Raw genomic sequence first — 17,470 nt, 5'->3', positions numbered from 1 at the left:
AAGGCATTACAGGTTGTAGTAGTGGAAGTTGGTTTCTCTGAAAATACAGAGGAATTTCACTGGATTTATTCCATTTAAGACTGGTTCTCATCTAGGTGATGAATTTAAAAACTATGTTAAATGGCGGCTAGGTGGCATAGTAGATAAAGCACCGGCCCTGGAGTCAGGAGTACCTGGGTTCAAATCCAGTCTCAGACATTTAATAATTACCTAGCTGTGTGGCCTTGGGTAAGCCACTTAACCATGTTTACCTAAAAACCTAAAAAAAACTATATTAAACCTGAAATTATAAATGAAATTAGACTTAAATTCCATATGCAAATAACTTGTGTGAAAGATAATATGGGAGAGACAATGTTTCATACTGTCTGAAGGACTATCCTCAAATCAAGAAGATTCAAGTTCTAGTTTTGGCATATAATGCCTCTGTGTCCCTGAACAAATCATTCAACTTCTTTGTGTCTCAAGGAACTTTTTAAGTTGTAGAAATATGTTTAAACCTCTTTGGTAAGGGGGGGGGTTCTTCACTGGGAGTTTCCTATCCCAGTGAAATTGAATTTTTTTAAAATTATACTTAATTTTAATTTTACTTTGCCTGGCTACATGCAAAAACAAGTTTCAACATTCACTTTTAAAACCCTGAGTTCTGAATTCTCTCCTTCCTCCCACTCCAATCACCCTCAATCAGAAAGTTATTTAATATAGGTTAGAAATATGTAGTTATGATCAACATTACCATAATAAGGGTGGCTAGGTGGCACAGTGGATAGAGCACCAGTCCTGGATTCAGGAGTACCTGAGTTCAAATCTGACCTCAGACACTTAATAATTACCTAGCTGTGTGGCCTTGGAAAGGCCACTTAACCCCATTGCCATGTAAAAACTAAAAAAAAAAAAAAATTACCATAATAATCATGTTGTAAGAGTGAAGATAATCCCCAAAGAAAAGAGGAACCTCAAGAAAAGTGCAGTTAAAAAAAAGTATGAATCAATCTGTATTCATATATCATCATTTCTGTCTTTGGTATACCATATTTCCAAATGTATAAAATACACCCTTTTTTAGAAAATTTAGCATCTAAAAACTGGAAGCATCTTAGACAGTGGTTGTAGATTTTTTTTACTTTCATTTTACTTGTATTTCTCATTTTTTTTGCTTGTTGTCTTTGTGCTAATTGTTTTGCATTTGTTAAGGGTATATTAGGTTATGTTTTGCCACATTCTATCCAGAAATGGTTGAGAAAAGATTTTCTCATTTTCCCATGCTGAATTCAAGTTCAAAGTGATCCAGTTTGCAAAAGTGAGTGAAATCATGCTGCTGAACATCAGTTTATCCTTCTGCAATTGAGAAAACATCTGAGACTGGCTACAGGAAGAAGAAACTCAGGTGAAAACATCCAAACAGAAGAAGACAATGAGAGGCATGGCAACCAAATGGGCTGAATTAGAGAGAGAATGGAAGAGGTGGATTAAAGAGCAAAGGACTATTGGAATTCCTGTGTCCTGAAAGATGGTTCAGCAGGAGGTCAGAAGAATTGTGATGAAAAAGAAGAGACTGATTTCAAAGAATAATTAAGTGTTTCAGGTTCATGAAATGGAATGGATTAAGCATGTGTACATGTACCAGATGTGCCCCAAAGATGCCTGAAATCTAGGAGCAGAAGGTCCTTGAATTTCATGATGAATAAAATTTTAATTCAATAACTTTATGTAATACATGTTTTTCAAATTCTGGGCCCTAAAATTAAGGTGTATCTTATACATGGGGGTAAAAACCATAAGTTCTTCAGATCTTTCTTGTGCCAATGTATTGAGGAGAAAAGGTAAATTATGCACAGCTACATTTATACATTTCTGTTACTATGCATATAGTCCATTTCCCATTGCATCTGTTCATGTACATTTTTTTACTGAGAAGATTCTTTTCATCATATATTTAAGCAAAACAGTATTTCATCATAATCACAATTTATTCAATAATTTCCCAACTAATAGATATCCTCTTAATTTCCAGCATGTTGCCACCAAAATATAACTGGTATAAATATCTTTATACATACAGTCCTTTTCCTTCTTGTTTTTATGTCTTATGGTGATTACACCTAGTAGTAACACTGCTAGGTCAAACGGAAGGCATGATTTTATATGGGCATAGTTCCAAATTACCTATTGAATTGCTGTATCTTCACATCTCCTCCAACATGCAATAATCCCATTTTTCTTCATCCCCTCCAAAATTTATCATGTTTTCTTTCTGTACAGTTAGTGAATTCAGTAGTTAAAAGGTTGTACCTCAGAATTCCAACTCATATTTCTCCTATCAATAGTGAGTTAAGACATTTTAAAAAATAATTTACCCCTCCCCATTTATTTTCTCTCTCTCCTTTCACCTAGTCATGCTTAAAAATCACTCCCTTCTATCTCCTATCCCCCCCTCCAATTTTCTCCCATTCCCTTCACCTCCTACATTCCTCTATGTTAAGACAGATTTCTATACCAGTTGAGTAAGTTATTCCCTCTCTGAGCCAAATTTGATGAGGGTAAGGTTCTCACTGTCCTTCATCTCCCCCTCTTCTATTCTACTACAAAAGCTTTTTCTTGCTTCTTTTAAGTGATATAACTTGCTTCATTCTATCTCATTCTTTTCCTTTCTCCCAGTACATTCCTCTCTAACCATTAACTCCATTTTTTAATATATTATCCCTTCAAATTCAACTCCCACCTGTGCCTTGTCTATATATGCTCCTTCTAACTGTACTAAACTGTACTAATAAGTGAGAAAGTTCATAGGAATTATGAGCATCATCTTTCCATGCAGGAATATAAGCAGGTCAACATCATTAAGTTCCTAATGATTTGCCATTCCTGTTTACCTTTTTATGTTTCACTTAATTTCATATTTGAAAATAAAATATTCTGTTCAGCTCTGTTCTTAAAATCAGGAAAGTTTGGAAATCCCCTATTCCATTCAATGTTAATCTTTTCTTGTGAAAGAATATGTTCAATTTCACAGAGAAGTTTATTTTTGGTTGTAATCCAAGCTCTTTTTCCTTCTGGAGTACCATATTCCAAGTACTATGATCTCTTAATGAAGAAATTGCTAAATCTGTTATAATCTTGACTATGATTCCATGAAATATAATTTTTTTCCTTTCTGACTGCTTGCAATATTTTCCCCTAGACCTGGGAGCTCTGTAATTTGGCTATAACATTCCTGGCAGTTTTCATTTTAGGATCTCTTTCAGGAGGTGATAAGGTAGATTCTTTCAATTTATATCTTACCCTCTGCTTTTAGAATATCAGGGCAATTTTCCTTGATAATTTCTTAAAAAATAAATGACATCTAAGCTTTATTTTTAATCCGGGTTTCAAGAAGTCCAGTATTTTTAAAAAGTTATCTCTTCTAGATCCATTTTCCAGGTCACTTGCTTTTCCCAATGAGATATTTCATATTTTCTAAAAGTTTTTCTTTTCTTTAGCTTTGTTTTATTGTGTCTTGATTTCTCACAGTCATCAGTTTCCCTTGTTTCATTCTATATTATATGGAATTATTTCTTCAGTGAGCTTTTGTATCTTCTTTTCCATTTGACCAGTTCTACTTTTTAAGGCATTCTACTCATTGGGTTTTTGGTACCTCTTTTCCCACTTGGTCCAGTCTGGGTTTTAAGATATTGTTTTCTTCTTATTTTTCTGTGTCTCCATCAAACTTCTGACTGTTTTCATGATTTTACCACATCCCTCTCATTTCTCTTCCTAATTTTTCCTCTACCTCTCTTTCTTGATTGTCAAAATACTTTTGAAGTTCTTCCAGGGCCTGAGATCAATTTGGAGGCTTGGGATGTAGAAGTTTTGACTTTGCTTTCTTCTGTGGGATAATTTGATCTTCCTTATGACCATAGTAACTGTATATAATTAGATTTTTTCCTGTGTTTACTCATTTCCCCAGCCTTTGACTTAATTTTAACTTTTTTTTTTTTTGTTAAAGTGGTGCTTGGCTACCAGAGTGCAGGACATATTGTCCCAAGCTTTTAAGAATTTTTGCAGTTATTTTCAGAGATACTTCTTAGACCTGCAAGTTTTCAATCTTTCCAAGATGTTGTGATCTAAGTAGAGGATTGTACTAATATCCTGGTCTGTGCTCTGATCTGTGTGTTACCAAAAGCCTCCTTTATGCCCTGGCACTATGAGAAGTGTCCCTGCTCCATTGTGGCCATAAGATCTATTGTGTTTCTAGTTCTCTTCTTAGGACTAATACCCCAGACTGTGACCCAGATCTGAGCAAAGGCAAAGCAACAGATTCCTACCTCAGTGATAGCAAAGAGAACCCTAGAGTTTCCTTCTTACTCCTTTACCTTCCATGGACTGAGAGCTCTGGAAGTTGTTGTCTCTGAGTAGTGTTTGTGCTGCTGAGGCCTGCCCTGGACTGAGCACCACTCTCACCTGGTAGGGAAAACTATTTTGCTGATCTTCCAAGTTGTTCTAGGCAATCTCTGGATTACCCTATAGTCTCTTTGGATAGCTGAGGCCGGTTTGCTTTGGTGCAGCCCATGCTGCTCTGTGTAACTCTCTCACTTAGGTGCAACTTACCCCTTCAGCCTGATCTTCTAAGCTGTCTTCGGTGGGAATATTGTTTCTCTTAGTCTTCATGCGAGTTCTATTTAGAGTAATTATTTGAAGGTATTTGGTGTGGTTTGGGGAAGAGCTCAGGAGAGTTCCTGTCTTTATTCTGCCATATTAGCTCTGCTCTGAAATTTAATTTTTTTTTAAAAGGATCAGATGAGACTGTCTAAAATAACATATTCTAGTACAGCTAATTTCTAACATCAGCTCTTTGATATCAGAACTATTTCATTCTTTTCTTTTTAATCTTAGAGCCTTACATATTGCCTTGCACACAACATGTGGCTTTTGCTAAGCTAACTTTTTTAGCAAGCTTTTCCTCATCTACTAGCTGTTCTTTTCCCCATCAAATCCTAATGTCTTGATTTATCTGTTTATATGTTGCATACTCCAAATAGAAGTTTCCTGATGGAAAAAATGTTGTTCATTTTGTCTGTATCTGCAACAGTATCTCACACATAGCTGGTACTTAATAAAGACTTGTTGAATGAATGAATGAATGATTGAATGATGAATGAAATGAAGGTACTTGAGAGAGTAAATTGTTATGGAGTTGGCAATTGTGTAATGTTTGGAGTGAAAACTATCTTCAATCCAACACAATCAATGGCAAAAAATCCTTATATAGATTTTCTTTGAAACAGCAATTAGTATTTCATAAAAAACAAGGCCACCTACTAAACACAGCAAAAGGAAAAATAAATTGTAGAAGTATATCTATGAGTCATCCCCCCCCTAAGAATCCATGGTTTTTTTGATTCCTGGCATTTAAAAAAAAACTTGGAAATTTTGACTTTCACTATCAACTTGGAAATTGTGCCTCAAACGAGTCACTTAGGCTTTGATTTTTGGGAATCCCCCAAATGTGCAATATTTATTTCTGAGAATTCAAGTCATATGATCTGATATTTCACATATGTATGGGAGGTCTGTGAGAAGAACCAGTCTCCTTGTCAGCTAGCTGTCTTGCCCCATGTGATACACATGAGACTATATTGCCTACCAAGAATTTGTCTAGCTTCATATATTTTAACTTTCAATTACTTTGAAATTGGAAGTGAAATTACAGACAAAAAAACAGTCATAAGTGAAAATTAGATAGCCTTCCAGGAATGATCCCCAGTGGAAAATAGTTGAAAGTAAGGATCTGTAGCAAGTTTTCCTGGCTTTTATTCTTGAAGTAATAACTCAGTATTAAGTTTTAAGCAACTGAAAAGTGTTATAATATTAATGATCCCATTACAATCAAATTTCAGTTATTGGAGGCGGGATTCTCAGTGGGAGAGGTAAATTTACCACCATGGCAAACCTGGAGTCGATCCCAGCCTTTTGCTAGTAAATCTCCTTCCTGCTGCCTGCCTTTTGGCAGTGGTTTTAGTTATTGGTTCATGCACAAAAGAATAATGAGATGATGGGTGAGTAAGTACATATTATTTTTGATAGTCATTTTAATAGGTAGAAAATGGAGTTATAGTATGTGGTGAAAATGACATTAGGAATATATGTGTATCAACCAAGAGAACTTGTAATAAAAATGATTTGAAAATAATTGGAATTATTATCTTTCCCAGTTCCAAAGTAAAAGAAAAACTGGTTTGACCTGGTCCCCTTTGTGATTCTATCCATATTTGAACTCTTTAATGCTGTGATTAATTTCCATTGCCATTTATGATTTTAATCATTTTGAGAAGATCACAGAAGCATGAATTAAGAGCTAGAACATTCCTTAGAAATTATCTTTTCTAACATTTTATAGATGAGGAACCTGAAGTGCAAAGGGGTCAATAGAATGACCCAATGTCGCTCAGGTGGTGAGTGACTGAGTCATTTGAATCCATCTACACAGAATTATGTACTGAAACAGAAAAAAGAAGGATGTTTATGGCTCTCATACAGAACGAGAAATTAGCTCACACACTTAGTTACCCACATAGAAGCTACACACACAGAAAATTGATGCTTCATAGACAAAAACAAATCCATGTCCTCCTGTTTTATCAATATTGTGCATCTCATACTCTCAGCATATGATTTACTTGTGATAGTGAAATGTTTGCATCAGGTCGTGTGCTTCTTGAAGGTAACTATTAAGCATTGGTCATTCATGTCTATATTATTGTTATCCCTTTGCTCCACAAAATTCATTCAGTTTCTGGCAAGTGCCCAACCTGTAGTATATTTAAAACATCATTGTATGAAATCTAGACAATGACTTCTAAGGTTTAATATTTTCATACTGCAAGTATAAATAAGGAATTGCCCTTTTCCACTCCTGGAAACCATCTCATTTAGCAAACATTTGAGCAGTTTTTCAAGCCTATGTTTTCGTGATAAAGATGTATTTTTATGGTGACTATGTTAAGATCTAGATTCTCTAAATATCTGTTATTTTATGTTGCATTTCTCTTCCTCAGGTATGAATTTCATGTGCTCAATATTGTCTGCAGTTCTAGGCTCCCCTTTAGCATGGATTTAAATTAATCAGTAAGCAATTGTAAAGCACCTACTATGCACTAGCACTGGAGATAGGAAAAGACTTAAAAGGCAAAGACTATTTTTTGTAAAAAGGAGATGACAGGCAAGCATTTATACAATGAAAGTTATCTGTAGCTTACAGAACATTTTGAAAACCTTAAATTTTTAATAAAATCTACTTATTGTTGTATAATTTTTTTTGAAAGGTAATGGGGTGGGGCTGCTAGGTAGCATAGTGGATAAAGCACCAGCCCTGGGTTCAAATCTGATCTCAGACACTTAATAATTACCTAGCTTTGTGGCCTTGGGCAAGCCACTTAACCCCCTTGGCCTTGCAAAAACCTTTAAAAAAAAAGAAAGGTAATGGGATTAAGTGACTTGCCTAGAGTCACACAGCTAGGTGATTATTTAAGTGTCTGACATCAGATTTGAACTCAGGTCCAGGTCCTCCTAATTCCAAGACAGATGCTCTATCCACTGTGCCATCTTGCTGTGCCAGCATAATTATTTTCAATATTCAATATGACACTGGGCACTTAATCTTTTAATACTTCAAGATGATTCTTGAAAATGATAATTCACAGAAAAAGTTTTAACCTTGGATAAAATAAGTGCTCATATGGATATTTCCTAAAATGAAACAAATCACAAACCTGATTCCTATTTCTTACTTCACCACCATTTCTGCTATGGTATTGAACAAAATTTTATATATACATATATATATATATATATATATATATATATATATATATATATAAACTTCTCCATGGGTACATATATGCACCCATACATATATGTGTATAAACAAACATATGTATATTTAAGGTAGGACTATGGTATATGTAGGACTAGTTGGCATAGTAGACAAGTCTTAAAAAAGTTTACTTTTCTATAGAATGAGGAATTAAGAATTCTGATACTGAAATGTGAATTATAGGTGAATTTTCTAGCTAGAGTTCAGCAATGTAATGGTTTAAAATTGCATCAAACTTAATGGTAAATTCTTGATCAGTATGTGTAAAAACCAAAATATTCTTAAAAACAATCTTAGAAACATTAGTTTGTATTTCAAACTTTATCTGCTGAGGACCCTCCTATTTTTTTTAAACCAAGAACACTGTAAGGTTCTTTCAGAGAACAAGGCTCAAGACAAAAAATATTCCCCATTAAACCGAAATGTAATAAAATTTCAGCCAATATTTTTGAAGTGAGGAGGGATTCCAGTAAAATGTAGGGTATCTGGTAGTAGGGAGTGGTTCACTTTTGTCTTTTGTATCTCTTGTATTAAAAGCAAGTACCTAATAATACTTTTTAGGTGAAATTGAAAGTAAACTAAAAGGTGATAAAAATTCTATAAAACAGAAATCAATAACAGATCTGGTTTAAAAACATAAAGGTCCTTCACTTTGAGTAATACCATTTACATATGGTAAAAGGCACATAGTCAGCTTTTTGGTAATGCCCATGATAATCTTTCTCACTAGAATTTCTCTTGGTACATAGGTATAGCTGAAGATAGAGAAGGAATAAGAAATTGGACTTAAACTAATTTAATATTAATAGCAGAAGTTATCAGTTATAAAATGCTCAAATGTTTGCAAAGTATGTTACAACATTTAAGGTAGATGTTGTTATTATCCTTCAGATGAGCTATATGTGACTGAAGAAGGAAGAGATTACAAATCCCTCCAGTGTCTGTCAAGAAAACCTCAAATGGTATCTTACAAAGAGTCAGACATAATTGAAAAAAATCTGAGCAACATCTGAAGCTGAACGGTTAGGTCCAGGGTCCCATACCTAGCAGATTTTTTTTTAGTTTTTTTGCAAGGCAATGGGGTTAAGTGTATTGCCCAAGACCGCACAGCTAGGTAATTAATTGTGTGAGGCCACATTCGAACTCAGGGACTCCTGACTTCACGAGCAGTGCTCTATCCACTGCGCCACCTAGCAACCTATACTTAGCAGATTTTTCCAGAGTTACTATTTTAAATTGGGCTTTGTTTTTTTTTTTCATTATTTTAATGATTGCAAGTCTATCCTTCTATCAACTAAGTCACTCAGCTGCCTTAGAGTGAAAATGAACTTTATTGGTCATCAAGTTCCATGCTGCTTTGTTTATAGGTGAGGGGACTGCAGAACAGAGAACTTGTCCAGGGTCACATGGATATTCAATATCAATGAAAGGATTTGAACAGCAGTCCTCAGTCTCAAAATCCAGGATACTGGTCACTCCCCCAAGCTTCTTCTGAGCAAATATGTATTTTTAACTTACCTCAGCCTGTTTTCTCATCTATACAGTGGGTCAATAATAATATAACCATCCTCATAGAAGTGTTGTGAAGCTCGATTAAATAATGTATGGAAAGTGCAAACCCGAAAAAGCCATATCAGTATTAGCTGTTTTGATGTTTGGGATTTGATCAAAGCAGAAAAAAAGTGTTAGAATGAAGAATTCCATTACTAATGTGCTTATATGCTAAAATTTTTCATGTGCAGTTGATTTTTGTATATACATACAAAAAAAAACAACAAAATAAAGTAGTCTTTTTTTTTTTTCTCAATGCCTTCGTTCAGAGAGAAGTTTCTGCAATCTAAATGTATCATCCATCCCAGCTGGGCTTTGTTTTCTCAGAATGTACTCTCTCTCTTCTGAGGAATCATTGCATACCATGTCCTGTGTTCCTTTAATCTAGAGATTGTAGTGATTCGGTTGGGTGCTATTCAGAGTGTCTGTCTGAAACAACTGAAAGGTGAAACAGAATTAAAATTTTACAAGATGCTTCATTTGTTGGGGGTTAGAGGTGGTAGTTTGTAGAGAATGTGTCATCAAATAGGCAGATATATTAGTATCAAAGTATTGGAACTATGGTTTATAATTTTCTGGTCCTTGGGGCACACATTCACCCCTTTCTTTAAAGTGATGTAAAAATAAAAAAATTTAGCAGTGGAAACTACAAAACTTTCACTTACCAGCAATCTTTTTTTCTTTGTGTGTTTGTTGTTTTAATGTGCAGGGCAGGAGAGAATTGGAAAGGATTCCTATTATGAGCAGGAGGGTAAAGTTCAATTTGTGATTGACTCGGTGTATGCCATGGCCCATGCTCTCCACCATATGAACAAGGATCTTTGTGCTGATTACCCTGGTGTCTGTCCAGAGATGGAGCAGGCAGGGGGCAAGAAGTTGCTGAAGTATATTCGCAGTGTTAATTTTAACGGTGAGTCCAAACAACACGAACGACCTTTGGCTATGAGATGGTGTCATTCGGGATATTATTGATTGGGCTATTCCATTCCAGTCTGATATTGTTGGGTATCTTGTTTGGGTTTGTTGTCTTTATGCGGTATTGGTAGCGGGGTTGCTACAGTATAGGAGAGGAGGGAGGAGGTTAACTAATTTTCTCCATTTTTTTATTTTTAGTTTTTCGCAAGGCAAATAGGGTTAAGTGGCTTGCCCAAGGCCACACAGCTAGGTAATTATTAAGTGTCTGAGACCGGATTTGAACCCAGGTACTCCTGACTCCAGGGCTGGTGCTTTATCTACTTCACCACCTAGCCACCCAACTAATTTTCTTTAAACACTGAAGTCTTTTCTTCAAATTGAATAAGTAGAATTTTAGTAATGGCAAATTTGTATTATATACATCTTTAAATGGATAAATAAATACATGTTTACAGTATATGTTAAATGAGACACCGAATGGGAGTGGGGCATAGTGGCTTTGATTATATGATATTAAGTCCCACTTCTGACACCTACTCCTTGTGTGACCATGGACAAGTCACTTCACCTCTAAGTATCTTGGGCAAGATAGATTATCAGTGGGAGTTGAGAGAGATTCCAGTATTCCTGAATAGGTGTCATATTTCACAGTTTTATATTTATATAAACTCATATGCATGAATGTATCATGCATGTACATATAATCATATCTATATGGGCATACAAGTGAAATGTGTATAGATAATATATATATATTGAAACACCATTTGATGCATATCTATAATTCTTTTATTAAATATGTTATTTCTCACTTAGGTTGGATAAACACTTTAAGATAGACTAAAATTTGATGCTTTTAATTTTTCATCACAAGTATTGCTAGAAAACCTTCATGTCACTACCCAGAAGCAAAAGTACCTTTATAACAAAGAAACACAGTCAAAAAAAATGAGCAGATAGTATGACAGTCTGATAATTTATGTAGCATTTTCCCCTATTTGTTTTCTAGCTTGGTGCTAAGAGGGGAGAGATGTGTTTCATTACCTGTTCTCCTGAGAAATTATTGCTCATATGTTTTTCTTTTTGTTTTCTCTTTGCTTTTTTTATTTTGTTTTTGTTTTGAGTTGCTAAGAATTCATTCCATTAAGTTGCCATTGACCTTGATGTTTTCTTTAGTAGTCCTGTAGTTTTTATTTTACTTTGCAGTTACTCATACAAATCATCTCATGTTCTTTGAAGTCCTTCTCCTATGCAACTACTGACCTCCATGATTTCCCAACTAAAATCATCTCTTCTGTCTCTGTCAGTGATAAGATATCAATCAGAATGATTTGATATATACTTGGTTTCTGTAGAAAACCTGGGCCTTTTTAAGTTAAGGATTTTTCTAATGATTTTTTCTGAGACAAAACCAATTCATTGATTAAGGCTACATAAGAAATGAGGCCCAAAATGGCCTCTTTAACCTACTCAAAAAAGGGGGGAAATACCCTGTTTTTAAATAGCAAATGATTGTTATTTACACAAACTCAGGGCCCTCAAAATCCAAACAATGATCAAGTGAAGATTGCTAACTTACAACTTATTGTTAGCCAATCCATAAGATCCAGTGATTTGGGTTTAGGGCATGATACTTAAAAAGAAATCTAGCCTACAAACTCCAAGATATCTTGCATTCAGGGATCAATATTTATATTCTTTTGGGCATAGCACTCACATGTAAAGGTATGATTCCTATATGGACAGAGGGAGAGGACGGAGGGAAAAGGAGAATGGAAGGAAGGAAGGGATGAAGGGATGAAGGGAGGGAGGAAGGAGGAAGGGACGGAGGAAGGAAGGAAGGGAGGAAGGGAGGGAAGGAATGGAGAAATGGAAGAAGGAGGGAAGGGGGAATGGAGAGAGGGAAGGAGGAAGGGGAGAAAGGAGGGGAGAAAGGATGGAAGGGAGGGAGGAAAGAGAGAAGGAGAGGGGGAGGGAGGGAAGGGAAGAAGGAAAACAAACTTCAAATTTTCAGTGAATTACTACAGTCTTTGAAGACTATAAGATGAAGTGTGACCTGAATTTGTAAAGGAAGTTTCTCCACCTCAGAATTCTTTGAACCATTGAAATCACATCTAGCATTTAATTATCATTATTATTACCATTTTAATGATGAAAAACTGAGTTTAATACAGGTTAGCTGCATTTCCCAGACTCACAAAACTCATACATTCCACTGTACTCCACATCTGCTGCTCTTTCCCAGTCTGAATTTCATTGAACAGGATGTCCCTCTAGTTTGAACTTGTTAGTAGTAATTTTACCATCATCCTGATTACTTAAACTGTGATTGACTCCATCTCTCTCAGCCAGTTCTCTCATCTTGTTGGAAGATTGGTCGATGTGTAGCAACCTTCTCTCAATGACTTTCTATATAGAAGGCAGAAATTGGACATTGGTTCATTTTGCTCTGGATCTGTTGCCCCAAGTGATTTTAACTGGTATTTCCCTGCCATAATTCCTTGCTTTCTTTTGTGTATTATCTCTCCTTATAGATTATCAGCTTCTTGAAGGAAGTGACTTTTATTTAACTGTATCTCTAGTGCTTAACATAGTCAGGTACTTAATATATTTATTGGATTGATTAATAAATATATGAGGCAAAATTTAATCTCAAGTCCTCTAGACACAAGGTCTAGTATTCTATACAATAAAATGTCTTTTCTGGACTTCATCCCCTTTTCTATTATTTAGTGAAAGCATCTAAATACATTTGTAATTCTTCTACTTGCCTTACTTAATGTAATAGATGATTCCATTCTTTTGTGTTTTTTTTTATTTTTTTGTTCTTTGGTTTTTGCAAGGCGATGGGATTAAGTGACTTGCCTAAGGTCACATAGGTAATTATTAAGTGTCTGAGGCTGCATTTGAACTCCATCCTGCTCTATCTACTATGCCACTTAGCTGTTCCTATATCATTTTTTATCAATTTGTTTAATTCCAGTTTGTTTTAATTATTTGCAATACTGCCATAGAAATCTATATAGGTTTATGTAAAGGAGAGAAGGAAGAGCAGCTATTTTGATAATATTCTGGAAGGTATGTTCCTAGCCCCAGAATTATTGACTCAAATAGTAGGATTACTTTTGCATTTTTCTTTGTAGTGCTATATTAATTTCCAAGAAATATTCAATAAAGATTTAAGTACCAAAACAAGTAAATAAATTCTACTTCTTACTGGAAGCCTTTCTAAACCCTTTTAATTCTAATGCTTTCCCTCTGTTAATTATTTACTCTTTTTGCTTCATATAGCTGGTCTTATACATTTATTTGTATTTTGCTTCCCCCCCCCCCATTAAACAGTAAGCTCCTTGAAGGCAAGGGCTATCTTGTTTACTCTTTTTGACTCTTAAGTATTTAGCACAAAATGTTTTGATTGCTTGCTTAAGCTCTCATTTCTTACTGCATGATTAATAATTCTTCATTGCATTCATGTATTGCTTTTGAGTTGGACATTGCCTAATTAATCAATGATGTCCACTTCATTTCTAGTTTTTTGTTACTGTAAGAAAAGGTATGAGGCTATTTGTTGAAAAGAAGAAAATCCAACCACTATGGGTTAGGCAAATCTTTCTGTCCTTATCATGATCACTTCTATTTATTGATGACTAAGGTAATTGGGTGATGCAGTTGATAGAGCACGAGACCTGGAATCAGGAAGACTTGAGTTCAAGTGTGACCTCAATTTCTTACCAGTTGTTTGACTCGAGGCAAGTCACTTCACCTCTGTCTGTTTCCTCATTTTAAAATGGGAATCATAACAATACCTACCTTAAAGATTTGGTGTTGGCATCCAATGAGATAATATTTATAAAGTAGTTATCAGAGTGCCTGGACCTCATATAAGATGCTTATTCCCTCCTCTACCACTAAGATACAAAAATGAAGCTTATTTTGCCTCTATGTGAAGGCCAGACTTGAATTCTTTTGCCTGTAGATAGTTAAAGGGAAGGGAAGAAAGTTGTCCTAGCCAACTCAGAAGTTGTAAAGGACAGTAGTGAGGATTCAGATCTGTGTTTTTATTCAGACCAAATGATAAATATTATGTAGACCTTACAACACTATATAAATGTGAGCTAGTTTTATTCTACTCACTTCTCTGAGGTTTACTTAGGACTTTCATTTATATTTGCCGTAGTTTGTAAAATGAGAATTTGAGAGAACTTCTAAGTCATTTCTAGTTCTACTCTGGCACTCTATCTTATCATTCAGTCTTTATCAATCAGTCAATAAGTATTTTTAAGCACTTTTCATATGGTAGACCTTGTGCTAAGTCTAGTGCCATAAATGTAGTCGCTAGGTAATCTGGAAAGAATACTGAATTTGGAGTATTGGTATATGACCTCAAACCCTAGCTCTGTCATTTACTATCTATCTGATCTTTTGTAAATCATTTCCCCTCCAAAGGGGAATGGCTTTTTTCCTGCAAAAAAGAAGAGGATGGAAGAGGCAGTGAGAGACAGTGGGAAGAGCACTGACTGTGGAATCAGAGGACCTGGCTTCAAGCCTGTTTCTGTCAAGTCATGTCCCTGTGTGACCTTGGACAAGTCACTTAGCTTCCTTGGGTCTCAATTTCCTTTTCTGTAAAATAAGGGAATTGAACTATTTACCTCTGAGGTCTCTTCCAACTCAAGACCTAAGAGCTAAATAAGAATGTGTATTCTTTAAGGTTGTTTTGATTTTTAAATTTTTTTTAACAGACACTTAACCAAGCAAGAGAATTCTTAGAATTCTTGGAATCATGGAATTTGATCCAATCAGAGATGAATCATTGCTGACAGCTTAATCACATAAATGATGAAATTAGTCTCTTAACCACTCAGTTTCCTCTTAACCTGTAAATTAAAATGAACCCTAGAGAATTTGAGTGAAAAGGACAAAGAATAAAATAGTTTCTCATTGGGTTATTTTGAGAAATGATTTATTGGAGAGAGTTGATAGTTCTTTGAGTTCATAATGTTCCTGCTATTAGATAAGACACCTCCTGAAAGCTCTAATAGAGATCACTAGGAAACTTCCTGAAGTGAGTAATTGAATGATTATTTAGAGACTTTAAGGAATTTGTGCAGCTTTTCAAAGCATACAACCTTTTCTCATGCAATGATAAAACAGAATTAATAAGTTACTTTGAGACAAAGTCATATAGGATAGGGTACCACTGACTATATATATATATATATATATATATATATATATATATATATATATATTATATGTATTGCTTCAATTCTAGACCACTGACTACATATATACATATATATATATATATATATATACATATATATATATATGTATATATATGTATGTATTTAAAATAGCCACAGAGTAGTGTATGATCTTTTCTGCCATGGAGTCTTGAGTCTAGCAATCCAAGGTAGAACTCATGCTCTCCTCACCTGAATTTGTCTGAAAATGTCAACTTGACAAGACTAAATTCTTTCTTGTCTCAGACATCTGATCAACTCTTTAGTCTCTTTTTTTCTCTCTGTCTCCATCACAACAACAATTCTGGTGACATTGATAGCCTTTTGCATGATATATTCTATAATCATTCTAGCTTGTTTTACCATACCTTGATGCACAGAATCATAAGAATTTATATTGTTTCCTCCAGGAAGGCAGTTGAATGGTAAAGGAGAACTGAGTTGGGAAGAATTGAGTTCTAATCCTGCTTTGGATCTGACTATGTGTCCTTGGGCAAGCCACATAGCCAATCGGTCTGTTTTTTCATCTGTGAAAGTAGATTATTCATTGCACTTATCTTATGCTATTGTGAGAATAAAATTAGATTTTATATAAAAGGATTTTGAAAAGTGAAAGTGCTATATAAATATTAGCTATTTTGCTTTTAGTATTATTTACCTGAAACAACAGCATGATTAGAACACTGTGGGCAGATTCTTAATAATACACAGTTTTTTCCTATATAAGTAGAGTCAGTTTTGCTAGGTGTTTATCTTAAGTTCTGCATTTTTAGCAAAAGATTCAAAACAGATTTTGGAAATGGTATAAAAAGCAGTATAGTATATAGAATCATGTGGACAGAGTGAATAAAGTGTTGGATTCAGAGAATTCAAATTTTGCTTCTTACACATGGTGACTTCCTAAACCTATACAAGTCATCTAACTTCTTTGTGTCCTGGGAAACTCCATCAAACTTGAAAGTGTAAAGCATTTTCTGATCTTCATTACTTAAGGGAATATCCTTGTAGGGAATGGGTCATGTCAGTGATCCTATTTCTCCCTCCAAAAAATTGAATATTTTGGATGGCTGTGAGAATCTGGCAGATGGAGAATTGGAGTAAAGGGACAGGCAAAGTGTTACAGGCTTAAAGCAATTCTTGGCCACCAAATCCTTTCTTAAAAGGAAAATTCTCATTTGGATTTGCCTCCCAGGATAACAATGATGTAAGAGGACTTATTTGGATGCTTTTAAAAACTGCCCCTAACTTCCCATGTCACTCTATTTCCCCCTCCACTCCTAACTGAGCCTCCAAACTCACCACAGAGTCTGGTTAACTTTAGCTCCCTAACAACACACCCAGATTCAAAAATCCATTGTGTATTTTCAATATGTCATTTCTTCCTCGATATCTTTTTTGTTCTTGTTTCTTTGCCTTAAAAGTTTTCTTGTCCTATTCTCTGTAATGAGAGGCAGATTTTTTTAAAGTAGATTTCTCCTTTTCAATTTTGAGAAATTTACTGAGATGTGGGAAAAAAGAGAATAATGGAAGATCTGAATGACAGGAAAACTATATTATGGAATCCATCAAAAGGTCAGAGCCACAGAATGCCTGCTTGCCAGTCATCATTTAGACAAAGCATTCAGCTGTTCTACCTTAATGATTTTAACAAGACTTTTAATGAGAATAGAAAAGGGCAAGACTAGAATAATTTCCTCTAACAAAGAATGTGAGAGGAGAGACACCATGCACTGTGTTGCCTCCTGACCAGTCCTATTCTTGTGAGATGCCGATCTTCCTTGAAAATGGCTCTAACAGGCCTCCTCAAAACTACTCAGATAAAATCATCCTGTCCACACCTGCCTTAGACAGCCTCTTTTCTTCAAAATCTATGAAAGGATCAAGTCCTATTATTTAATGAATGGAAGTT

The 17,470-nt window shown here is 35.0% G+C and overlaps 1 protein-coding gene across 3 annotated transcripts in view; it reads left to right on the top strand.

Annotated features, from left to right (window-relative positions):
* Window positions 1-17,470, top strand: part of GRM7 (glutamate metabotropic receptor 7) — a 1,085,204-nt gene that overhangs the window by 689,634 nt on the left and 378,100 nt on the right. For all 3 annotated transcript variants that reach the window (XM_074196076.1, XM_074196078.1, XM_074196077.1), the window contains one exon: window positions 10,113-10,313. In XM_074196076.1, the coding sequence (XP_074052177.1) occupies window positions 10,113-10,313 (201 nt within the window). The remainder of the gene's footprint in view (window positions 1-10,112; window positions 10,314-17,470) is intronic.

Source organism: Macrotis lagotis, chromosome 8, assembly GCF_037893015.1.
Source record: "Macrotis lagotis isolate mMagLag1 chromosome 8, bilby.v1.9.chrom.fasta, whole genome shotgun sequence".
NCBI classification, from domain to species: domain Eukaryota; kingdom Metazoa; phylum Chordata; class Mammalia; order Peramelemorphia; family Peramelidae; genus Macrotis; species Macrotis lagotis.
Note: the sequence above shows the minus strand (reverse complement) of the source record. Positions and strands in the feature narration are given on the sequence as shown.